Source organism: Oncorhynchus mykiss, chromosome 19 (genome assembly GCF_057628025.1).
Source record: "Oncorhynchus mykiss isolate SJ-2025 chromosome 19, ASM5762802v1, whole genome shotgun sequence".
NCBI classification, from domain to species: Eukaryota; Metazoa; Chordata; class Actinopteri; order Salmoniformes; family Salmonidae; genus Oncorhynchus; species Oncorhynchus mykiss.
In genome coordinates, this window is record NC_143040.1 from 53,197,289 (window position 1) to 53,223,688 (window position 26,400).

The 26,400-nt window shown below is 41.4% G+C and overlaps 2 protein-coding genes and 1 pseudogene across 3 annotated transcripts; 2 read left to right on the forward strand and 1 right to left on the reverse strand.

Moving 5' to 3' along the window:
* The first annotated feature begins 650 nt into the window (after positions 1 to 650).
* LOC149975232 (KATNB1-like protein 1) lies at positions 651 to 2,073 on the forward strand (annotated as a pseudogene).
* A 1,839-nt stretch (positions 2,074 to 3,912) lies between these two features.
* zgc:194887 (fibrinogen-related domain-containing protein) lies at positions 3,913 to 7,304 on the forward strand. Of its 2 annotated transcripts, none has more exons than XM_021574439.3 (3): positions 3,913 to 4,120; positions 4,328 to 4,491; positions 5,155 to 7,304. In XM_021574439.3, the coding sequence occupies exons 2-3, from the start codon at positions 4,344 to 4,346 to the stop codon at positions 5,847 to 5,849; spliced, it is 843 nt and encodes a 280-aa protein (XP_021430114.2). In that variant the 5' UTR covers positions 3,913 to 4,120; positions 4,328 to 4,343; the 3' UTR covers positions 5,850 to 7,304. The 2 variants fall into 2 exon arrangements, with proteins under 2 accessions (XP_021430114.2, XP_036810793.1); XM_036954898.2 differs by having other exon boundaries at positions 4,078 to 4,120; positions 4,341 to 4,491.
* Positions 5,431 to 26,400, reverse strand: LOC110497952 (muscarinic acetylcholine receptor M5-like). The gene is made up of 2 exons (XM_021574438.3): positions 25,695 to 26,400; positions 5,431 to 9,119 (listed from the first exon to the last, which is right to left on the reverse strand). The coding sequence occupies exon 2, from the start codon at positions 9,027 to 9,029 to the stop codon at positions 7,443 to 7,445; it is 1,587 nt and encodes a 528-aa protein (XP_021430113.3). The 5' UTR covers positions 9,030 to 9,119; positions 25,695 to 26,400; the 3' UTR covers positions 5,431 to 7,442.

Below are 26,400 nucleotides of genomic sequence, written 5' to 3' on the forward strand. Positions count from 1 at the left end.
GTTTGCTGAACCTGTCTAATAGATAACAGTTTAGAGTAATGATTACACTGCTGCTTTCCCTATATAGTGTATGTAGGGCCACAGACAAACCTAGGAATAATTTAGCTTTAAATGTATGTGTATGTTCAATGTGTGTGATTCAGGTTCCCACTCGGCCGTCAGCCCTTCAATCCGTTATTGTACAGACTGTACTTTCTCTCTCACTGTGGGTATTCCCAGAGCCATTTACAGTGCTTTGTGTGTGTGTGAGGAGTTTTGATGTACATTGATTGAAAAGAATGTGTACTTTTTGCCTCATGAGCATAGTTCAACTGTTGTACACCAACAGAACCAAATATAATATTGAATTACTCCGGTGTTTGTAAACAAAGTAAAAGTAAACAAACACTATATAGCCTCCACACATGGTTAAAACTGCAATTCTGATATCATAGATGGATCCATAGCTCTGCCTATGAATTTGAGAGTGATTACATTTCTCCAGCCCCATCCTTCAGCTTTTCTACTGATACAGAGGCTGGGAGATGGCTTTGTTATTGTTAACTGCTGATTGCCACTTTAATTAAATCTTGAACTGGAACAACCCTCATACCTTTTTTCATCGCTTCATATAACTGATGATTGAATCTAGTACGTCTGAGTATTCAACCATGTCTTTGTTTCATAGACGTCTGGCAGGTCGTTCAAGGAACAACCCTGGAAGACTGAAGGGAGTTGTGTCGTGTACTGTAAGTGGAAGACCCACCATCTCACTATCATTCGGAGGAAGCAGCGATCCACAGGGAGGACTTATGATGTGGCCAACAAGGAGAACGAAATGGCCTGTGTGCAGAGCATGTAGCATCGTCTACATGGACCCATGGGAGTTTCCACCCACTGCCCATCATACTAACAAGACTGACGAGGCTGGTTCAAAAGACAATGACTACTTCACAGAGGTGTGAAATATCAGTAGTCTGTTTGCCTGAAGGGTTGATTGTCTCATCATCGTGATATGCTTGGTGTCACAAATATTTGAATGTATTCCACCTCCGGTCTTCTGTTTTCCACAATACAAAGCTGCTCTTTGGAAGAAATCTGAGACTAAATCTAGCCTTGACCCTGTGACGAAGAAATGTTGGAGAACTGCTTACATATTTTTTAAGGTACAGTAGAACTTGTCAAGATTGAAATATCAGAGGTTTTATTGGTCCAAAGTTTTGATTCTATAATAGCATAGCTCTTTTGTCCTACAGTATCAGACACTTGTAAGTAATAACAAAAAGGTACATTTCTAATGTTTTTTTCCTGGTAAAAAACAATGATTACAATTTACGTTTAATGCCATTTATGTATTATTTATCTAATCTTTCCTAGATAGTCTTGATGATGAGTCAGAGTCATCCAGTGTTTCCATTGGCTGTTGTGTTGACCTTTTCCCTCTAGTGAAAAAGGTTCTCACTAGTCCATATGAAGAGTGAGTACCACTGTTAATGACACACTATCCATTACAAATTCTTGATAATCCAACCAAACTGATCCCATGTTGTCTTGCAGCTACCTGGTAGTTGGATAACGATGGGTACAATCAGTGTTGAAACATTGGTGGCCAGAGCTCTCAACAAGTCGAGGTACTAACGCTCAATCTATGGATGGGTAGGTTTTAACAGAAAATATATGGCAATCTATCGTAAATTTGGTAATTTATACTTGAATAACTTTTTAAAAATGTATTCATATACAGAATTAATGTATTATGTCTGTGTCCATATTCTCCATGAGTTTAGTAGATAGACCATACATAGTTCAAGAGAAAATAGCCTAATTAATGAACAAAAAGCATCTAATCAACAATGACATTTTTCAATCAACTCTGCAACTCTTCCATCATTTACTTTTTTCCAAACTGCCTCCAGTTTGATGCCAAAACAGTTCCTAGCAACTCCCTTTGCAACACTATTTAAAATACATGATCATTTGAACATAAGTACAAATAGTGTTTGTGATGTTCGTTCCTGTTTTTCAGGCTATAGACTCTTACCTGTTTCAGTTGCCATGCTTGCAATGGTGGCCCATGTCAAGCTCAAGTCCTGATGACTTTGTTTCCTAATTCCCATTGTGAAACAACGCACAAGAACCAAATGGACTTGTGACTCAATGAACTGCACTACTTGAAGTTTTATGCTTGGAAAAACATAACTTGGTTCATTTGAGGGCTGCTAAAGAGTGTCTATCTGACTCAGAGAGACACTCCAGACAATGATTGTGCCTAATTCTTTTTTAATGGCACAGTGCATTCAAACAGGATTTCCCTGTGTTTTATATACTGTATATTTCACATGCTATGAGGTTGGAATAATAATGTGAAATTGTGGAAATGATAATAATGCCCTTTTAGTGTAAGAGCTGTTTGAAAAGACTGACATTTCTGACTGTTTTAGTGGGATGGGGTTTTGGTCTTACATGGTACTATCACCATGCGGTAAATGAGTTTATAGACCAATGAGAAAGAGGGTTCCAAACATCTCTGCCAATGACAGCTAATTTCCACTCCAACCACTCCCAGAAAGTCCCAGCAAAGTTCTTGATGAAAGTAATTGCTCTTTGCTAAGAAGCTATTTTTGTTTCTTTTTGACCATTTGAATTGAAAACAATCACAGTAAAAGTACTTAGTTGTTACCCATAAGTGATTTGATATTGAGCTAAAAATGGCTGCATTGGATCTTTAAAGCATTTTCATTGAATTCGAATTTGATATGACCACAATGCTATCATGATTTCATCTCAACGGCACAACATTGATCCAAAGGATGAAAGCGCATAGAACTGTCTGGTTACAGTAGTGAACCATTTGAAGTTGTATTTAGCTCATTAAAATGGTACTTAAACTTGTTTTATTGTAAACTAATAAATTACTTAGATATAAAAATGTCAGCCATAAAATGTTACCCTGTGTGGCTCAGTTGTTAGAACATGGCACTTGCAACGCCAGGGTTGTGGGTTTGATTCCCATGTGGGACCAGTACAGAAAAAAGTATGAAAATGTATTTAAAAAATCTAATCAAATTGTAATAGTCACATGCGCCCAAATACAACAACCTTACAGTAAAAAATAACAATATATACAGGGGGGTACCAGTACAGAGTCAATGTGTGGGGGCACCGGTTAGTTGAGGTAGTATGTACATGTAGGTAGAGTTATTAAAGTGACTATGCATAGATGACAACAGAGGGGGGGGGGGTAGCCATTTGACTAGATGTTCAGGAGTCTTATGGCTTGGGGGTAGAAGCTGTTTAGAAGCCTCTTGGACCTAGACTTGGCGCTCCGGTTAATAGCAACCGCCACTGCTGAAGGTTTCATTTTTGTTTAGTCAGGCTATTGAAATATTCCAAGCCCTAGTTAGAGCCCATAACAAGGACCCAGAGTATAAATAATGCCTGGAGTTTTTCTTGGTCAGGTCACATGGTTAGAAAATATTCCTGGCCCTATTCATAAGGTACATCTACAGTATGTGTTGTGTTAGTGCACAGGTCCTCCAGACATAGTTTAAATGCTCTGTTTGAATCATCATGAAGATAAGTTGTTTAGGCCTTATCATGTATGGCGCTTTGTTTATGACTATCTTTGTATATTAAAACAAATAGCTGTAAAATACCTCTTTGCAAAATAGGGACATGGTGATACAGTATTTGTGAGGATGGGGGAACACATTTAGGGGATGCCAGTTTTAAAAGTTGTCTTGTTTGTTGTTCTACTTGATCAGCTAAAACAAACTGACATTGCAACACCAAGACAAAGGTTACAATCGCTTCTTCCCAGCAGTGGAGGAAGTGTTCAGAAGGTGAGATATTAGGCAACCATCCCACTTGACACAGATACGTTGAAGGTTGCTTTAACCCATGGTGTTTCCTATTGTGACGTGAAGCTGAGGCTGAAGTCCAGTCGTGACTGGCCTGTAGAGGCTGTGTGGAAGGGACTGCACCTCAGTGGACTGGTTGGCAGCCTGGGTGGCCTTGTTTGTTCTCTCTCCCCCCCCCCCCCCTCCCATATAGTGCTATCAAAGTACAATGTGTGTATAACGGTTTATGGTCACAGAGCACAGCACACAAACACACACACAGTGGAACAGTAACAGCGAAGGTAAGTGTTCATTCTTTACAACATTTCAGTAAGGTTCTTAAAGTACCTGTTCTATACATTGTATTAAAAAATGACAGATTTTTGTCCAAGTATGAAATTGTCAAATACATGTATCTCTTGAATGGGCATAACACAATTGTTAGAGAAATTGCATTACCACTCTGTATGTATGGTCAATTGAATCCACATGTCTGTTTACCCTGAAAGAACTTCCCGTTAGAAGATGCAGAGTTTTGGGACATGGGCAGTGGCAGTAGCAGCAACACTGGTGATCAGTCTGATGGGAGTACACACTAAACACCTGGTAGCTGAGAACACCCATCTCCTGACCTCTGAAGAGCACAAGATGGTCCTCAACCAGGGAATGAAAGGTAGGGATGACAATACTGTACTACTATTAATGGGATGTCATTACCAACATAATGTAGAAATGGATTCTACAGTAGGACTTATGGCTGTTTCTGTAGTTGTCGTGTCGTTTCAGTGGGATTTAAATTGTATTAATAGCCCTATGTGTGGTGCTTGAAGTATCATATCTTTACTGAAAGACAAACCCGTTTGTTTTGAGTCTCTGTAATTCTGGAGGTAGTTCAAATGCAAAAGCCTAGACCGAATTACTTACTGACCCTTCTATACTTCATACTGGACAACTGTGTTCCTATAAACTTCTTTCACATTTCTTACCTGCTGCTGAGAACATTAGTGTATTGTAGTGACACACTTTTGTCAGACTTAACAGCAGAGATGCTACGTTAGAGCATCAAGTTTTGACTACGCTTGTCATGGACACGGTGAAATCCCATGGATTATGAAACTGCCAACAGTCATGAAGATTAGCCCATTGATGATAAGACAGGGAGTGGCAGGTTAATCATTGTGGTCCGTCATCATACAATACCTTGAATAGGTGTACACAATGATTAGAAAAATACATCCAGATTATCTGCTTGGATTTACTCAGCTTGATCGTCAACTCTTTGTGCAATTTGCGTATTGTGGGTGTTAATTCAGTTTGTTGCTATTTCACCCTTCAGAGTACCCCAGGGATTGCTATGAGATGTTGATGGGTTCAGGGGGTCAGGCCAGAGATGGCGTGTACTTGATTCAGCCAGCTGACTACCCCATCCTGGCCTACTGTGCCATGCAAGATGGTGGTTGGACCGTAGTGCAGCACATCACGGTTAACAGCAGCGTGGACTTCGACCGCACCTGGGTCGAATACAAGCAGGGTTTCGGGGTGCTGAATGGTGACCACTGGCTGGGGAACGAACACCTCCACCATCTCACCCGAGGGCCAGGACGCTACAAGCTGGGGGTCAAGCTGGTGGACAAAGATGCCGTCGCCAAGATTGGCGAGTATGACCCTTTCATGGTGGAGGACGAGCGGTCTGGGTTCAGGCTGCGTCTTGGTCTGTTCCAGGGCTCTGCCTTAGACGCTCTCACCCAGGACACAGAGAACTACCTGCATGACAACCAGAGGTTTACCACCAAGGACCGAGACAATGACAACTACTTCCAAAACTGTGCTAAACTGGAGTTCCAGGGTGTGGCGGGAGGGGGCTGGTGGTACGACGCCTGTGCTGGGGCCAACCTCAACCGCAGGAACGTGATCTACTGGCAGAAGGACTGCAACAAAGAGCACTTGTGTAAATACGCCTGGATGATGGTAAAGCCCTCAGACACAGTAAAGGTGGTCCACACTGGGGACTGTAAGAAGGATGAACTGTGAGTCTGTTGTCTGGAGATTAGGTTGATCCATGCCATCTGTGGTTATTCTAATGCAGTGGTTCTCAAAACATTGTTTACGTAATAGAGACAATAGTTCAACACATTTAATTCAGAAATACATAGAGACATATGATCACAAAATGCTGTAAACAAAACAGTTCAGTATCAACTGATTTGTCACGCATTTTTTTAAGTAATAAAAAAAAAGCTATAGTCATTTTGGGGACTTCATACACTTAAATCTCCCCCTCTACCTTTCTCCCAGAACTGTATGTCTAAATGATCACAGACCACATTTTGTGGTCATTATATCATAGCTTATTACACATGTAAAACCACTTTTGCTGTATTTATTTACTCACCTAATATCACCGAATGAATGTGTTGGTTGTTGGCACAAAAAAACAATATATACTGGATCAAAATAAGATTCAATCCGGTAAGTTTACAGTAGGTTTTCTGATGACACATTTGATTAAATAACTAGATTTTAACGTTTTTTGATGGTTCTGGTCAATTGAAATTCTGTGAATGTAATGTCTAGCAATGGGGACATGAGAATTATACAGCACAGAATGACCAAAACAAAAGCCTGTCTCCTGAGTACAGACAGACGTTAAACACATTCTAATGAATACATGACACAGAACAGTGCATGAATCAAAGCCTACAAAGCCCACTCAGTATGGATGTAAATGTTGAGGGCTGTCACTGTACTGAGTGACTTACAGTGACCCTGGACAGATTAAATCACTCCCTGATATGATCCCATGCTTAGGCCTGAACTGAACCCACTATGATTGATTAAAGGCTAATCCTTATCTGACAAGTAATTTGTCAGGTGTATACTTTATGCGGAAGTGTCCCATAAACTATTGCATGAAATCACGTGTTTTACACAGTTTATGTGCAGATTAAAGCTGCTGAGTTGAGAGTAAGACTAATCGTTAAATAGAATTTGATATTGCAAACTCAGCATTTACTTTAATCAAATCTCTTCCCCTCTGTTTCTGTGGTGTCTGGATTCATTTGGATTGAGGGATGAATACATTTGTACTGTATATGTGTTTGTGCTTGTGTATTGGTGGAAAGATTGGCTGTTGAATGTTTGATTATTAGTATCTGACAAAAGTCAATGGTACATGTGAACAAGGCTTTGATGATCAGAGTGTACAATCATTTGTTATCCAGCTCACTCTGAAATCAAGTCAAGAGCTGTGATAGCCCTTAAAATAAACACAATGTAGTCTAACATAATGCCTAGAAAACATTCAGAACATGTTTTTCTATGAAATATCTCAAACTTTTTTGTGCATGTTGGGTTATTTTTAATATTTACATGTTCAATTATGTATTGGTGTACAGTATCAGCATTTGGGGCAAGATTATCAAACACTTCTGAATTCCTTGTGAGCAGTGATCAAGGTATTGATTAAAGAACAATACCATTGACAAACTAGAGTCTTGTCTCTAACCTTTGCACTTTTGACACACCCTACATGTAGACATAACTCAAATACTGACAGAAATATTTCCACATCTATCGAGTCATATAGTCTTCATACTCGTTCCTCTGAAGGAAGGTGTGAATGGCTCATGTTAGCTTGCTGCTCACTACAGGGTTTTGCCCGTACCAGTAAAGTTTCTCTTCCACTCTCTTCTTCTTCCACTGACAGAGCAGCAGCATGCGGAAGGTCTTCTGGAAGGTCTTGTTGCAGAGCGCGTAGCACATTGGGTTGACTGTACTGTTGACATAGCACAGCCAGTAGCCCAGGTGCCAGAGAGACACAGGGATACAGTCAGAGCAGAAGGTGGAGATGAGCACCATGATGTTGTATGGTGTCCACGTCAGGATAAAGGCCAGCAAGATAGCACTGAGAGTCTGGGCAGCCTTCCTCTCCTTAATCAGCACCATCCTCTTCCTCTTGGTCAGCTGGATCTTCAGAGTGGTGTCTATTGGCTTGGAGGAGGAGGTGGAGGGTGGGGCACTCATAGAGTCAGCTGAAGAGAAAGATGATGGGGCCATGTTAGTGTCCCCATTCTTGCTTTGCTGGGCACCGCTGCTAGTGTCTTTGGGAACTGGTTTAAACTTGTAGGACACACACTTCTTGCTCTTCTGGGAGTTGGTCTTTGGTGGCGTGTGGAAGAAGTTGTTCTCCTCATAACTGCTGAGCTGTTCTTTATCACAGCCCGCTGCACCCGTGCTCTGCCTACACTCCTGGTTCCGGCAGGTGGGCTGAAAGGCCCCCGGGGACACGGGCCGCTCCTCGTCCTCCGAGGAGGCATAGCTGTTGAAGGTGGTCAGCTGGTCACTCTTGGACCACTCGTCGTTGGTGGCTGCTGCTGATTTGGCTGCATTGCTCCTGTTGGAGGAGGACCAGGAGGCCTGGGTTCTGTCGCGGGAGGCAGAGCTGAGCTGCTTGCAGTTGAAGCAGGATCTAATGATGGTTTTCTGGGGCTTGGTGACACCAGTGTCTGTGGAACTGTTGATGCCCTGGAGCTCAGCGAGGTCCTTGGTGCGACGTTCCGTCTCCTTGTAGATCCGACAGTACAGGATGGTCATGATTGACACTGGGATGTAAAACGCAGCAATGGCTGTCCCAAATGTTATCACTGGCTCCGAGAAGAACTGGATCTGACACTGCCTTTCAGGGACTGTCCTTTTCCCCACAAAATACTGCCAACACAGTATGGGAGGGGCCCACAGGATGAGGGACACCAGCCAGGCCATGCCTATCATGACCCCAGCTCGTTTGGGGGTGCGCTTGGCTCTGTAGGTCAGGGGTCTGGTGATGGAGAAGTACCGGTCAAAACTGATTACCAGCAGGTTCATCACTGACGCATTACTGGCCACGTAGTCCAAAGCCAACCAGAGGTCACAAGCCACACTCCCCAGTGCCCAGTATCCCATCAGTATGTAGGAGGTGTAGAGGTTCATAGAGAACACACCTATAATGAGGTCAGCTACAGCCAAACTCAGCAGATAGTAGTTGTTGACTGTCTTCAGCTGGCTGTTTACCTTAAACGACAGCATCACCAGGACGTTCCCCACTATCGTAATCAGGCTCACGATGGCCGACACAGTTGCTATGGTTATGACCTCCCATAGACTGTGTGTGACAGGGTGGATGTCTGATGCATTGCCATTTATGGACAAGTTCTGTATTCCCCCACCTTCCATGTTGTTTCTCTAACGTTGTCCTTATTGTGGTATGAGTGGTATGGCTATGAGAGAGTAATCTGTTGGGTATGCCATCTTGAGTAGGCTATCCTAGAAAGAAGAACAAATAAAGTGAGTTAATAAAATAACAAATGCAGTTGTACATGTACAGTATATAAAATAAAGGGTAGTGCCATAAATAGTCACTAGATGGCAGTAATAATCAACAATCATCCCCATGTGAGTCTAGTAGTAAGTAGGGCAGCAATGCTCACACTGGCCAAATATGGGGTCCATTCACCTTGCAAAACATCTTGTCTAGACAGTTTAAGACCTCAATGTAAATAGTGTGAAAACAGCACCTAAAAAGTATGCATGTTTGTGCTGTGTGATATTAAAGTGCATGATTCTATTTTTGCTGCAAAAAAAGTTCAGGTAGAGCTGTGTCACACATGAATATCTGTATGAACATTTTAGGGCCATTAGGTCATATAAGCACTCAGGTCTCTTTTGCTATAGTTCTTGTGTGTTCATCTAGTATGTAAAGATATGTGTGTCTGTATTGAGGTCTCTCACAGACAGTTTGTTACACTACAGAGGTACATTAGCAGACAAAGAGGCTTAGCAGATTGACACATGGGTCATTGTAGGCAGTCTAGCCAAATGACACTTTTTAAATCCAGGTCATTAAAATAACTAATAATAGTCTGTTGCTCATCAATATCAGCAAGCATGTTTCTTGTCTGTATTAAATGGATATAGATGTCACAGTATTATCTCAGTGGCTCTCTGTAACCAGGGTGACGATGAAGTGATTGCTTCTGATTCTGAATGACGAACACTGATATCAGTGGAGCTAAATAAAATGTGCTTAAGCGTTGTACTGATGGAACAATCAACAAACAGACAAAAGATGACCATGACATTTCTGTCCCAGAGGTTGTTTGAATTGTCTGGCGAGGCGGTGGTTTTATCAGGGTTTTTCTCTGCCTCCTGGCTGAGTTTACCCAGCTGAAGAAGAGTAGCATCCCAGTTCTTGGGACACGTAGTGCGCCATATGTACTGACCGGGATTGATAAAACACAATTAAACCTGGGCCTTTGCAGTTTCTCCACACACCTTAATGAGATGAATCCACCTCAGATCACCATGGCGGTGCTAAATCCCAAGGTCTTGGTCTCTATTTTTCTATCTGTTTTCCTGGCTTCAGCCTCTCCACTCCGCTTCTGAATGGGCTGACTGGGATGTTTTATTTCAATGTCAAGACTGTTATGGTTTGTGATTAAGTAGATTGTAGATTAGCAACAAAATACAGGCTACCAGGCTACCAGAATTGTCCTTTACACTTAACACTTTTTCTCCAAAGTGACCTACAGATTCTGAAGTGTCATATGTCAAATGGCCTCCATGGTAATTGAACATGCAACCCTGGATTCGATTCTAACCAATTGGGTTAAAACAGAGGCTTACATCTAGCCCTGGAGACAGGAACTTCAAGTGCTCATTTCAGCGTTGCCCATTTCTTCCCGGCAGGTTATTCAGTGTAATGATCATGAACTCAGGCATTATGTCAATGGAACAGCACCCTTAGAGACTGTGGAATGAAATAATGATTGGAGTGATTGCTATCATTTATTCTTCCTGTGTTTCTCTGTCACATCTGACAGCAATCGTTTCTCCTTTCATTTCATTTTGTTCTTGACAATACTGTAGGGAGGAAAAGAAAACCACATCTCTAATAATATTGAGATGAAGAAATGGTGCTGTTAAGAGAGATGTGAGCAACATTTAGTGAGTCATATTTGATCTAAACTGAGTATACCAAAAATTAGGAACACCTTCCAGTAGAGTGTGAAAAACACACCAACGTTGCAGTTCTTGACACAAACCGGTGTGCCTGGCACCTACTACCATAGTCCGTTCAAAGGCACTTCAATCTTTTGTCTCGCCCATTCACCCTCTGAATGGCACAGATACACAATCCATGTCTCAATTGTGTCCAGGCTTAAAAATCATTGTTTAACCTGTCTCCTCCCCTTTGTCTACACTGTTTGAAGAAGGATCATAGCTTTCACCTGGATTCACCTGGTCAGTCTATGTAATGGAAAGAGCAGGTGTTCTTAGTGTTTGTATACTCAGTGTATAAGGTTGACTGTGTCTACTACCATGAAAATACATCTAATGGGAGATCAGGGTGGTAGCGTTTTTAGCATAGACAACCTGTGCCTATGTATGAAACCTGTGTCTATGTGTTACCATGAGCCTAAGTATGCAATGTCCCAGGTCATCTCATTGCTAACCCAATGTTTCTGGAGAACCTCCAACATGGGTAATGTCCATTTTGTTGAGAGGGGATGAAGGTGGCATCACAGATGCCGAGTTTAGGGCCTTGTTAAATGGATATCCACTGTACACCTTGTCCATGATACTTAGGATCAATGGGATCACTCAGTAATGGAAGAATTCCCATTATCATCTATAAAGTCGACACTTGCTTAGTCGTTCCCTTCCTCAAAACATCTGCATCATCAGTCTACTGAGAGATCTTTGTGTCATACACCAGATGCTCTTCAAATACATTTTGAGTCCTGCCGTAAGTTGTAACAATGGAAACATTGACAGTTCATTACATAAGACGCAGTATGGTGTGCGATATCTTGCTTAACTTGCTGTCTCAATTTTAGCTTTGCTGTCTCAGTATAACTATTATGATAGACTATCACATCCTCCATTTCTGATCCTGGATACCTGAATAACTCATATGTTATCCTCTCAGCCTTGGAAGATGAATCTATACTTTGTCAGTTCATCTACCAGTAGTATTTTGACCCTATCGGGACCTATGCTTCGGAGTAACTTCTCCACTCATTGGTATTCTGTTTCCACACTGTGGCAGCCTGAGGTCCACACAAATGACATTCCACTCACCACAGGGAGGCTCAGCGAGCCCTTGGATCGCCCTTCAGCTTATTACTGTGACATTTTATATCACTCACATAATCAACATCACAACACTGGAGAGCCCAGGTATCACTTGACAGCTGATTTTCTTCTTCTGTGCTGTCCCTTTAGATGATGAACTAATCTGTCTCCCTCTCTCTATTTCTCCTTCAATCTATCACTCTCTCGCTCCCTCTCTTTATTTCTCCTTCAATCTATCAGTCTCTCTCTCTCCCTCTCTTTATTTCTCCTTCAATATATCAGTCTCTCTCTTTCCCTCTCTTTATTTCTCCTTCAGTCTATCAGTCTCTCTCTCCCTCTCTTTATTTCTCCTTCAATCTGTCAGTCTCCATCTCTCCCTCTCTTTATTTCTCCTTCAATCTTTCACTCTCTCTCTCCCTCGCTTTATTTCTCCTTCAATCTGTCAGTCTCTCTCTCTCCCTCTCTTTATTTCTCCTTCAATCTATCACTCTCTCTCCCTCTCTTTATTTCTCCTTCAATCTATCAGTCTCTCTCTTTCCCTCTCTTTATTTCTCCTTCAATCTATCAGTCTCTCTCTTTCCCTCTTTATTTCTCCTTCAATCTATCAGTCTCTCTCTTTCCCTCTCTTTATTTCTCCTTCAATCTATCAGTATCTCTCTCTTTTTATTTATCCTTCAATCTATTACTCTCTCTCTCTCTCTCTTTATTTCTCCTTCAATCTATCAGTCTCTCTCCCTCTCTTTATTTCTCCTTCAATCTATCAGTATCTCTCTCCCTCTCTTTATTTCTCCTTCAATCTATCAGTCTCTCTCTCCCTCTCTTTATTTCTCCTTCAATCTATCAGTCTCTCTCTCCCTCTCTTTATTTCTCCTTCAATCTATCAGTCTCTCTCTCTCTCTTTATTTCTCCTTCAATCTATCAGTCTTTCTCTCCCTCTCTTTATTTCTCCTTCAATCTATCACTCTCTCTCCCTCTCTTTATTTCTCCTTCAATCTATCTGTCTCTCTCTCCCTCTCTTTATTTCTCCTTCAATCTGTCAGTCTCTCCATCTCTCCCTCTTTATTTCTCCTTCAATCTTTCACTCTCTCTCTCCCTCTCTTTATTTCTCCTTCAATCTGTCTGTCTCTCTCTCTCCCTCTCTTTATTTCTCCTTCAATATATCAGTTTCTCTCTCTCTCTCTCTCTCCCTCTCTTTATTTCTCCTTCAATCTATCAGTCTCTCTCTCTCTCTCTCTCTCTCTTTATTTCTCCTTCAATCTATCAGTCTCTCTCTCTCTCTCTCCCTCTCTTTATTTCTCCTTCAATCTATCAGTCTCTCCCTCTCTTTATTTCTCCTTCAATCTATCAGTCTCTCTCTTTCCCTCTCTTTATTTCTCCTTCAATCTATCAGTCTCTCTCTCTCTTTTTATTTATCCTTCAATCTATTATTCTCTCTCTCTCCCTCTCTTTATTTCTCCTTCAATCTATCAGTCTCTCTCTCTCCTTTATTTCTCCTTCAATCTATCAGTCTCTCTCTCTCCCTCTCTATTTCTCCTTCAATCTATCAGTCTTTCTCTTTCCCTCTCTTTATTTCTCCTTCAATGTATCAGTCTCTCCCTCTCCCTCTCTTTATTTCTCCTTCAATCTATCAGTCTCTCCCTCGCTTTATTTCTCCTTCAATCTATCAGTCTCTCTCTCTCTCCCTCTCTTTATTTCTCCTTCAATCTATCAGTCTCTCCCTCTCTTTATTTCTCCTTCAATCTATCAGTCTCTCTCTCCCTCTCTTTATTTCTCCTTCAATCTGTCAGTCTCTCTCTTTCCCTCTCTTTATTTCTCCTTCAATCTATCAGTCTCTCTCTCTCTTTTTATTTCTCCTTCAATCTATTATTGTCTCTCTCTCTCTCTTTATTTCTCCTTCAATCTATCAGTCTCTCTCTCACTCTCTTTATTTCTCCTTCAATCTATCAGTCTCTCTCTCTCTCCCGCTCTTTATTTCTCCTTCAATCTATCAGTATCTCTCTCCCTCTCTTTATTTCTCCTTCAATCTATCACTCTCTCTCTCCCTCTCTTTATTTCTCCTTCAATCTATCAGTATCTCTCTCTCCCTCTCTTTATTTCTCCTTCAATCTATCACTCTCTCTCTCCCTCTCTTTATTTCTCCTTCAATCTATCAGTCTCTCTCTCTCCCTCTTTATTTCTCCTTCAATCTATCAGTCTCTCTCTCTCTCCCTCTCTTTATTTCTCCTTCAATCTATCACTCTCTCTCTCTCTCTCTCTCTCTCTCTCTCTTTATTTCTCCTTCAATCTATCAGTCTCTCTCTCCCTCTCTTTATTTATCCTTCAATCTATCAGTCTCTCTCTCTCCTTCTTTATTTCTCATTCAATCTATCAGTCTCTCTCTCTCCCTCTCTTTATTTCTCCTTCAATCTATCAGTCTCTCTCTTTCCCTCTCTTTATTTCTCCTTCAATGTATCAGTCTCTCCCTCTCCCTCTCTTTATTTCTCCTTCAATCTGTCAGTCTCTCTCGCTCCCTCTCTTTATTTCTCCTTCAATCTGTCAGTCTCTCTCTCTCCCTCTCTGTATTTCTCCTTCAATCTATCAGTCTCTCTCCTTCCAACCCTCTCATTCGCCATTTACTGCTTGCTCTGGAAGAAACACACTTTTATTTGATCATAAGGCAAAATTGCAGAAATGATCAAGTTCAAAGTAGCCTAACTGGCCTCACTCAAAAATGGTGCTTCTGGTTGGCACCTGTCTCCATTTCCCACGCCTGACGAAAGGGAATATGTGTGCTTGAGGTGTAAGCCCTTGTCTAGTAGACTGAGGGTCTCCAGAAAAAGCTTGTTCTCCTCTAAGAGCTGGAGACATAGGCCAGGCCACTCTCTCAGTCAGCGAGTTCCATGCCAGGAAGTGGATTAATTAATTATGACTACTATGCATGGACACTTGAGTGACAAGGCGTTCTCGACTTCAGTCTCTGACTCATCAATGACTGTCTCTCATGCTTAAATATACACACATGCACTCAGGCAAAAATGCATGCACATACTATATTCAGGTACACACAAGCACACGGCACATGAGACTCAACGTAGTAGGGCCAAAGAAAAACATTGTTCCATTCCACAAATATTATGTAAGCAATTGAGGAGGAAGAGCAGCTTGAGAGGGGTTGAACAAGGCAAGCACACAACTTCCATTTCCCCCTAGTCTCTCGTGGACAGACTACGCAAACATAAATGGTACTGTAGATCTGTCATAATACAACAGGATGCGTGAAATAATGAGGACCATTACTTCCAGTGCTTTGGACAAATCAGGATTTCGCAGGTGTTAGCATCTTTAGAATTTCGGAACGGGAGGTGACATTTGGAGGTGACAAAATGGCGCAAAACATGAGTCATTATGGTCAGATTAACACCAGCAGTTCAAAGCTTGGGGACAGTTCACAATGTTCCAGCAAACACTAAGAATACTATGAATACTGATGATACATATGCGCATTGTTTTTATTTATTTTGTTCTAAGCCTTCCCCAAACCATAGCCTTAACCTTAAAGGGGAATTTAAAATATTTCAATTTCATATTTAATCGTCTCCAGCGCCACCCTAACATCAACATACAGTATGTGAAAATTGCACTTTTCTATGTTTTTTAGCAAAAAAAAACAAAAAGAGGGAGATGTGTTTCCATTGACATCATCGCCTTGCATCATGTGATTTTACCAATTATGAATAGGCCGTGTCTACTAATTGTCTACTAATTGCCTACTAATTGGTTTAGGGTATTATTGGAAACACTTCTTCTATATTTCTTACTGCAAAATATAGAAACGAGCCATTTTAACATATGTTGGGGTGATGAATATGAAGTTTTAAATAAGCAATGAAATGTCTAAACTGTTGACATGAGTCAAAGGGCCAGATTCAAACCCATGCCGTGTCAGCGTGCATGGCGTCCGGCCCGCCACAGGAGTCGCTAGTGCCCGATTGGACAAGAACATCCCTACCGGCCAAACCCTCCCCTAACCCGGATGACGCTGGGCCAATTGTGCGCCACCCCATGGGTCTCCCAGGTCACGGACGGCTGCGACAGAGCCTGGACTTGAACCAGGATCTCTAGCGGCGCAGCTAGCACTGTGATGCAGTGCCTTAGACCGCTGCACAACTCGGGAGGCCTGACTACATATATTTCAACTGTATACAGTATTTGGGTCTTTTTTATGGATTTGGCTGCCTTCTTTATCTTTGCATTAGTGTGTATGAGTTTTAGCTGAACTACAATCACAAGAAAACCTGAAAGTGAGATGGATTCTAAGGGCTAGATTCAATCCGAAGCGTAAATTGAAATGAAATGTTAATTTTAGATTGAGCCGACTTAAACAGTAATTACCATGAATGCAGTCGTCGCCAGTGCAAGAACATTGCCTTAAATTTCAATCATGCTGTAGTGCGGATCTTCTCTTTTTATTTGAGGTATTTTCCTATCTGCACCTCATTACATTGGTCAGGTGTGTATCAATGAACGGTATCTATGGCAGCGCTCAGAGTAGATCTCATGCTCATTACCCAAGTCCATTGGCAGTCAGCCATCAGCCTTCCACTGCCATGGCTTCTCTGTCCACTAGTCTCCACACGCACCGGCACTGACCACTCCTCAGAGTCACGTTTAACGTTTCCTTGCACAGCAGCTCTGCTCATGTTTGTGCTAAAAGTGAATGGGGATGAGTGTGTGTTTGTGTGTGTGAGAGAGAGAGAGAGAGACAGAGGGAGAGACAGGGGGAGAGAGAGTGCACGTGTATGTTGTTCTGTGTGCGTGCTCTGGAGAGCGGTAGTATTAACCTCATGCTTAAGATAAATCAGTCCTCTAAAGCCATCTACACACTGTGATGGTACATACAACTGGAGCTGCTTGACATGGATTTCATCAATCTTTTCACATTTGTTTCATACCAATCATTTAAAGCTATTATGCATTATCTATCTCCTAATGTACCATTGAATTACCTTCAGTGGGTGCTAATTTTCTCCTTCAGCACACTAAGTGTCGTTTTACAACTGTGATGACAAACTTTGTAATGGCATTTCCATTCAGACGAGAGATGCTAAGTATTATTATTACATTCATTTTATGATCAGTTTGAAGGATATGACAATAGCTGTCTGCTGATGATACTCATGACCATACTGACTGTCTGCTGATGATACTCATGACCATACTGACTGTCTGCTGAAGATACTCATGACCATACTGACTGTCTGCTGAAGATACTCATGACCATACTGACTGTCTGCTGAAGATACTCATGACCATACTGACTGTCTGCTGAAGATACTCATGACCATACTGACTGTCTGCTGATGATACTCATGACCATACTGACTGTCTGCTGAAGATACTCATGACCATACTGACTGTCTGCTGATGATACTCATGACCATACTGACTGTCTGCTGAAGATACTTATGACCATACTGACTGTCTGCTGATGATACTCATGACCATACTGACTGTCTGCTGATGATACTCATGACCATACTGACTGTCTGCTGAAGATACTCATGACCATACTGACTGTCTGCTGATGATACTCATGACCATACTGACTGTCTGCTGATGATACTCATGACCATACTGACTGTCTGCTGATGATACGCATGACCATACTGACTGTCTGCTGATGATACTCATGACCATACTGACTGTCTGCTGATGATACTCATGCCCATAACTATCTGCCTCTGAGGATCCATATTTTCTATCACCACTGGAACATTGTGTTACTGCTACGTCTCTACTTTGCATTCTTATTGTTGTCTGACTGTTGGGCTTATTTGATGGAACCTGGCTATTATAAATTATCCTCAATGTGTCATGACTCTCTCACACACAACACTACCTCTTCCAAGGCCTGCATGGAAAGGACTTTGCATCTACCGACCTTATTGTTGATGTATGAAACATGGGTAGGTATGCCCAAACACGCTTCAGTCCAGCTTAAACGAAAAAGGGGCAATCAGGTGCTCGGCTGAGGGACTTGAAAATCCCAAAAGACATTCCTTACCCCAGGATACTTCAACTGGTGACTATCATCCATTACCCCAGGATACTTCAACTGGTGACTATCATCCATTACCCCAGGATACTTCAACTGGTGACTATCATCCATTACCCCAGGATACTTCAACTGGTGACTATCCTCCATTACCCCAGGATACTTCAACTGGTGACTATCATCCATTACCCCAGGATACTTCTACTGGTGACTATCATCCATTCCCCGGGGATACTTCAACTGGTGACTATCATCCATTACCCCAGGATATTTCTACTGGTGACTATCATCCATTACCCCAGGATACTTCAACTGGTGACTATCATCCATTACCCCAGGATACTTCAACTGGTGACTATCATCCATTACCCCAGGATACTTCAACTGGTGACTATCATCCATTACCCCAGGATACTTCTACTGGTGACTATCATCCATTCCTCGGGGATACTTCAACTGGTGACTATCATCCATTACCCCAGGATATTTCTACTGGTGACTATCATCCATTACCCCAGGATACTTCAACTGGTGACTATCATCCATTACCCCAGGATACTTCTACTGGTGACTATCATCCATTACCCCAGGATACTTCTACTGGTGACTATCATCCATTCCCCGGGGATACTTCAACTGGTGACTATCATCCATTACCCCAGGATACTTCTACTGGTGACTATCATCCATTACCCCAGGATACTTCTACTGGTGACTATCATCCATTACCCCAGGATACTTCAACTGGTGACTATCATCCATTACCCCAGGATACTTCAACTGGTGACTATCATCCATTACCCCAGGATACTTCTACTGGTGACTATCATCCATTACCCCAGGATACTTCAACTGGTGATAGATTTATTGACGGGACAAACAAACAATAGGTTTATGTTTCGGCTTGAATTACCTTCATCAGAGACTTCAATGGGAAAAGGTTGGGAGGCACCTATATACCCTTACAGGGGAGTGTCCCGCTCTTCATGTCACTCAAACTTGTCAATACTGTCAGTAGTAGTAGCAACTATACCGGTCATTCAAACAAGAGTATGATCATCATTCAAGTTTCCTACACATACTTTCCACTTGAATAACAAAATACATAGAAATAAACAAAGAAGAACGTATTTACAAAAAAGATAGCTGTTCATTCAGACCATTTGGCTCGACGCAATCTAAGCAGTCGATCCAAAGTTCCTCTCTGTAACAATTTCCTCACAAAATTATTGTACCCTTATTCCCCAGAATTTCAAGGCAGAGGCAGAGTCATGATTGGCAATCACATATTCCATATTATTGTACTACAATTTATAAAGAATTTTATCTTGTATTCTTTATGAGTGTGGGTGGTAGAATACTTTTGTGTCACTTGAGTTGGAACAATGTGTGCAATGATCGCAGCAGTAGAAGTCATTAGGGGGACTTGTGGGAGACCGGTAGAGGGAGCAGGTGCAGGATTCTGGAGCATGCGCTTCTTCTTCTTCATTGCTGGAGTTTAAAACTTCTTATGGCTGCAGGGGCAGTATTGAGTAGCTTGGATGAAAGGTGCCCAGAGGTTTCCAGAGGTGCCAAAGAATAAACGGCCTGCTCCGCAGTCCCAGTTGCTAATATATGCATATTATTAGTCATATTGGATCGAAAACACTCAGAAATTTCTAAAATTGTTTGAATGATGTCTGTGAGTATAACAGAACTCATATGGCAGGCAAAAACCTGAGAAGAAATCCAAACAGGAAGTGGGAAATCTGAGGTTGGTCGATTTTCAACCCAGCCCCTATTGAATACACAGTGGGATATTGGTTATGTTGCACTTCCTAAGGCTTCCACTAGATGTCAACCGTCTTTAGAAACTTGAATGAGGCTTCTACTGTGATATGGGGCCGGATAAGACCTCTTTGAGGCAGTGGTCTGGCAGAGAGCCAGGTCCTGGTCATGCGCATTTCACATGATGGTGACCTGAGTTCCATGGCTTTTCTACAGACAATGGAATTCTCCGGTTGGAAAGTTATTGAAGATTTATGATAAAAACGTCCTAAAGATTAATTCTATACTTAGTTTGAAATGTTTCTACGACCTGTAATATAACTTTTTTAAGTTTTCGTCCGACGTTCGGCTGGACCTGCACAAGCATTTGGATTTGTGTACTAAACGCCCTAACAAAAGTAGCTACTTGGACATAAATAATGGACATTATCTAACAAATCAAACATTTATTGTGGAACTAGGATTCCTGGGAGTGCATTCTGATGAAGATCATCAAAGTTAAGAGAATATTTATAATGTTATTTCTGATTTCTGTTGACTCCAACATGGCGGATTATTGCATGGTTTGCTTTTTCCGTAAAGTTTTTTGAAATCTGACACAGCGGTTGCATTAAGGAGGGGTATATCTATATTTCCATGTCTAACAATTGTATTTTCATCAACATTTATAATGAGTATTTCTGTAAAATGATGTGCCTCTGCAATATCACCGGATGTTTTTGGAACTAGTGAACGTAACGCGCCAGTGTATACTGAGATTTTTTTAAATATAAATATGAACTTTATCAAACAAAACAAACAGGTATTGTGTAACATGAAGTGCTATGAGTGTCATCTGATGAAGATCATCAAAGGTTAGTGATTAATTTTATCTCTATTTGTGCTTTTTGTGACTCCTCTTTGGCTGGAAAATGGCTGTGTTTTTCTGTGAGTTGGTGGTGACCTAACATAATCGTTTGTGGTGCTTTCACTGTAAAGCCTATTTGAAATTGGGCACTGTGGTGGGATTAACAACAACCTTTAAAACGGTATAAAATACATGTATGTTTGAGGAATTTTAATTATGAGATTTCTGTTGTTTTGAATTTGGCGCCCTGCACTTTCCTGGCTGTTGTCATATCGACCCCGTTAACGGGATTACAGCCATAAGAAGTTGATTGGCATCCAATATGTTGCATTACCAACCCCAACTGAACTATAGTATAAATTCATTACACTGTGATAAAACATGGGAAAAGGGTCAAAATGAAATACAAATATATTAAAAACTACCCTGCCAACTAACTACACACATTAAAAACCCACCACCCTATTCCACTATTTAACCTTAATCTGATCCTACCCCAGACCAACGACCTGAGAGGACAGGACACCCCCACTCACACCCTGTAACTCTTCTGAAGTCAAATCTTAAGCACCCTAGTACTTCTCTGCAGCTGCCACCACAACATCTATTTTCTGTGACTTATGTTCCATCTCTGTGGTGCAGTTTTCAATCATTGCTATGAATGCTAAGAAGCCAAACTTACTGAAACATGTATCACTCATTGGCCTATCCCTCTTATCTGACACAGATCTACTATTCACTCTTGATCAACCCTCCTCTACCTTCTTCATTGCCTCACCATACGACATCTTCTGTTCTACTCTGACCACCTCAACCTGCCTCTCTCGAACCTGACACCTCCGAAACTCAACACTCCTCTGTCCCATGTCCTCCTGCACACTTCCCACATCTTGGAATCTCCCTCCTACACACTGCTGCGACATGCCCATAAACGTGACACCTATAACAGCACAACAGCTCTAACATCATAACTCATATATCCCAACATTACTTTGTCAGGTAAAGACTCCGAATCAAAACTCAAAAGAACAGATTGTGTCACCTCTGTTTCACCACACTCCCAACCGGATATGCATCGCACCAACGGGCGGGCGTCACAAACACCAGGAATCTTCAACTTAAATTGCTCCACCTCCACACTTAACGCTGCCCCGGAAATCCCTCCCCTAAGGTAAAAGTCTTTCCCCAAATTGCGTTGCACCGAGTGCCTGCTCCCTCTGATTACGGGTTACCTTCACCGACTCAACAGCACTCACCATCTTTTCCACCCAACCTTAAACCACCCATGGATCACCCTCTTCAAAAATCTCACTCGCACTGGACCAAACGTATCTTTATCACAACCATGTCCATCAATGCAAGGTTCGGGCTCCGAGCTCCTCACAACACCTTCTACCCCTTTCATATCACTTCCAGAACTCGAACTGGCATCCGGCTCACTCTGTTTGAACCTGACACCAATATTCCTTGACATACCCTCATACAACAAAAATCTACTCAAATCCTTTTCTGTGCCCCTCCTGACTACTAGAATATTGTCAATATAATATGTGCCACATGACAATATTAGAAAAGAATGGGTTAGATACAGCATTATTAATGATTTTTTTCTTCCCATAAAACCCATAAATAAAGGAGCATAATTTGACGCTCCCATCGCTGTTCACTGGCATTGGAGGTAAAAAGAGCCAGCATATTGAAAAAAAGTTCATAGATAATGCAATTTCAGTTCATGTCAAATCAAAACCAGAAGGGGGCAGCAGACCTTCAAGGGTGTGTATCTAAAGTGGGATAGGCCTTCTTTTTACATTCGGCATCACTCCATCAAGCGAAATATAGTATTCTTTCAAACAAATATATCTAAATATATTTCAGGATGCTATGTATCCCTGGAAATAATCCAAATTCATGTAAACATTACAATTTTGAAAACACGGTAACACTTTAGATAGTCTGTAGAGCATCTACAGATGGACTATTTACAGACTATCAGTAACATTTCAACTATCTACTAGTCCTAGCCCTAACCTTAACGTTAACCCATATCCTAAACCTAACCCTACCCCCAACCCTAACTTTAACCCTAACCCGTTATTCTAAACCTAACCCTAACCTTAACCTTAGTAAGCAGTTGGTTATCAACAGGTAGTTTATTGATAGTATGACCGTCTGTAAAGCATCTACAGATGGACTATCTGGACAATCAAAATAAAGTGTGACTGAAAACATAGCTTGTGCAAAAAAAGTTCTAAGCTAACATGTAGAAATGTTTTAAAATGGTCATACCAAGGATCATTTAGCTATTCGATTTAGAATTTTAAGACCTCCAAAGGTATCAACATTTTTTATAATTTTGGGGGGGGAATGAAACATTGAATTTGGCATTATTGCTATTAGCCAATAGAAATGCATTGAATTCACTACAGATTCACTACATGCAACAACAGATAGTTCCCCCAAAAAATCTAAAATAAGTTTGTTCTGAAGTTTCTGTCCTCTACATCTAAGAGATGTATGAAATATCAGGAAAATATATATATTGTTTTTACATGTACTGTATTCATCACCTTAATTTCCACAGAGGGGTCATATTAGTGTGTAGCCCAAACCGTTCAGACACTACAGACAGAAGTTGTCAGATGAGGCTGTACAGACTTCAGATGAGTCTTGTGGGACATCCTGGAGCAAAATGGAGAACACTATCATATTCGTGAGAGTCCCATCTCTCAATGGATTGGCCATAATAGTTTATAGGTCAAACCTTTGACGCTAGAGACGTTTTCATGAGAAGACCGATTTTCTGGATGTCTCATGGTCTGACAAACATAGCTCTAGCTCTGCCACCTTTCACTGCAAATGCGGAAAGGCGATATCGGTGGATGAGGTGGATTGAGACCATGAAAAAACACATATCTCTGGCTTAAACAGACAGTTTTTGATGGTGATGTTTTATTATGTTAATTAGATAACCTAGGGGCTGCAGAAATAGTAGGCCAAGGGTTAAGCATATTTTAAAACAGGCTTAACAAACACTTTGTATGTTTTTTTTACACCTTTAACGTAGGCCCGGCCTAGTCGTTACCTCATATCCCAGCCAAAATGCCTTGCATTGCAAATGGGAAGAAAGCACTTACCATTGGCTCAATTTACCCTCATATTTAAGCTTATAGAGACCCCAACTGATATATAGAACAATCTTAAAATGATCTTCTTTGGTTTAGATATAAGCATCATGACACCTCTAAAACAATACATTCATTTGACCTATGTTGCTTCGCACTGGGCACAGACGTCAGATCAATGTTTATTTTTGATTTACATTTGGTTGAGTTGTCAACTAATGTGAATTCAACATGAAATCAGCAAAACATTTCACCATGACATTGGATTTAGGTTAAAAGTTGGAAGAAAAAAAATACGAAATTCCACTACGTTGATGACTTTTAGCAAATCCAATCAGTTTTCCACGTTGATTCAATGTCATAGCATTGAATTTATTTGTTGAAATGTGGAAACATCATTGATTCAACCAGTTTTTCCATGTGTTTTCTTCCTTCACAGACTCAATGAAATGATGACCTCTTCCTAAATATTTGGTGAAATGATCCATTTTGTGTGTGGTTTCCTAGAAACATGGGTGGATGAACTTTCTCCTTTGGCTCAATTTAACCCACTCTCCCCTATAGCATCTCTAGTCAACTCTGGTTCTGGTGATATACAGTCTTGTAGAAAGCCTCGACTTCTCCCCAGACATGATTCCTAATTGCCTCATAATAACATTGAGGTTCTTTTTGTTCCCATATGTGAGGCTCCAAGGTCTTTACCACTACCACTGTCGCATTTTGTCATGTCTCCAAGCTTGGCAGATCCTTCCTGTTTTGTGGCAACCTATCCCTGAATATTTGATAGCCTTGTGCCTCAACACATTTCTTTAACGCTCCACCAAGTTTGAGGGCTCTGCAAGGACTCGTTAAAATCACGCTCCACTGCTTAATCCTTTTTTTGTCATTTTCATTCAGTCAAAGAGCAGAGCAGGGGGATCGAGGGCTGGAAGGGCCACATAGCCCCTTCAATGGGTCAAATAAAGATTTACTGGGTTTGAGTGGTGGAGGAGTGTAACCTTAGGATGAGAGACAGCCTACAGTCAGTTGTACAGTAGCTAGATTTCTTGGGACCATTCATTTGGAGACAATTCCACTGTGTACTAAATTCAAATGAAATGGTATCATTGTTCTGTTGAGTTACAAGATAACACGTTCTAGGGCTTTAGTGTTATTCTCTTCATTTGCTTTTTGTCTGCACATGCTCATTCTTCTGCACCTGTCCCCTGCCTCCGGGGGAAAACGAGAGATAAAGAGAAGAGACACATGGAAAGGAGAGATAGGGGGAGAGAGTTGGTTAATTAGAGGAGAATAAGAAAGCTACAAAGAGCCAGATGGATGTGAAAGGAAGCAAGACTGGAGGAGGGAGGAAGATGAAGAAAACATGATAATAAGGAAAGGGAGAATAAGATTTTGAGAAAATAAACAGAAGGATACATAGTGGGAGAGAGGTCAGGGATATATATATATATATATATATATATATGGGATGTACAGGGGATGGAGTGCACAGTCTGCTGTCAGAGGAGAATATAGTGATGGAGGAAGAGGAAGATTAAAAGTGATGAATGGGGAGGAAAATTAAGTAAATGTACAGAAATGTGATGTGAGAGCAAGGTATAGAGACATACCGTGCATGTGCACAAACGTGACCTGAGATAGAGGTATGACTTTTCCATGAGCTGCTACCTCCTCAGGAAAGCTGTCTGTATGTAATTCATCAGTGATTCACTGTAGAAACCTAAATGTGTGTGCTGCTATGTGATACAGTTACCCTACGTGACTGCCTGTTCCTTTTCCACTGTAACTCCTTCTCTCTGTTTGAGCACCACCTAACTGTTCCTTTCATGAAGGTAAAAGGATGCATTAAATATACACGCTAAGACCTCTCAGACGTGCTCGCAGCAGTTTCCGCTCGCCTTTATAGAGGTCAAACTTCTGTGCATATAAAACCCCCAGAAGAATCACTTGTGTTCCTCTAGTTAAAGCAGAGCAAGCCACAGACACATACTCACAGTTGACTTTCACTATTCAAGCCCCGTTGCCTTCAGTGTGACAGCAGGATCTTCTTGATGTGTGAAGATAGATTCTCCCAGTTAATATTTAATCCTTTTGTTTTGCTCTGAACTCTCAAGGTTAATCTCAGGGCTGAAAAGTGTAATCACAACCCTGGGAAAGAGGATGAGGATGAGGTCACAGCGGATGAGAAATCTAACTGACAGTATCCCAACATGCTACAGAAGTCCAGATATATAGATCCCAGAGTAATATTGTATGTCGGGAAGTAGAAGGCTGTAGTTGTCACCGCTCAGACGTTGACTACAGAGGAGAGGACATCTCTTTCGGAGAGAAAAAATGGAGAGAAATCAGTCAACGTAGCAGTCCAATGAAGAAGATTATCCACAAGTTGCATGGCATCCTTACTTTGTTATTTGTGAATTAACCAATGCTCTAGAGGAGTAGAGGAAGGTTTCTGATGAGGAGAGAAAGAGAGAAAGAGGAGGGGTGAACTTTCCCCTGAACTGCTGTAGACTGGCTGGTGACGCTCACTCCCTTTCAGTGAAGTTGGATCTCAGTCAGTGTCTGTGGCAGAAAGGAAAAGAGATGATGCTTGATCCCTGCTAATACTACTGTCCTCCCTGACAGACACAGATGTAGCTGACGCTAGCTGGGAGGAGAAATTCCCATAGGGCTGATTGGTTCATCATGTTTCGGGACAGT

Bases quoted from the DNA above. Each gene is read 5' to 3' on its own strand.
- LOC110497952 (XM_021574438.3), bottom strand. From the start codon at position 9,029: ATGGAAGGTGGGGGAATACAGAACTTGTCCATAAATGGCAATGCATCA.
- zgc:194887 (XM_021574439.3), top strand. From the start codon at position 4,344: ATGCAGAGTTTTGGGACATGGGCAGTGGCAGTAGCAGCAACACTGGTG. The intron at 4,492-5,154 runs GTAGGGATGACA...TTCACCCTTCAG, and splicing joins CCTCAACCAGGGAATGAAAG to AGTACCCCAGGGATTGCTAT.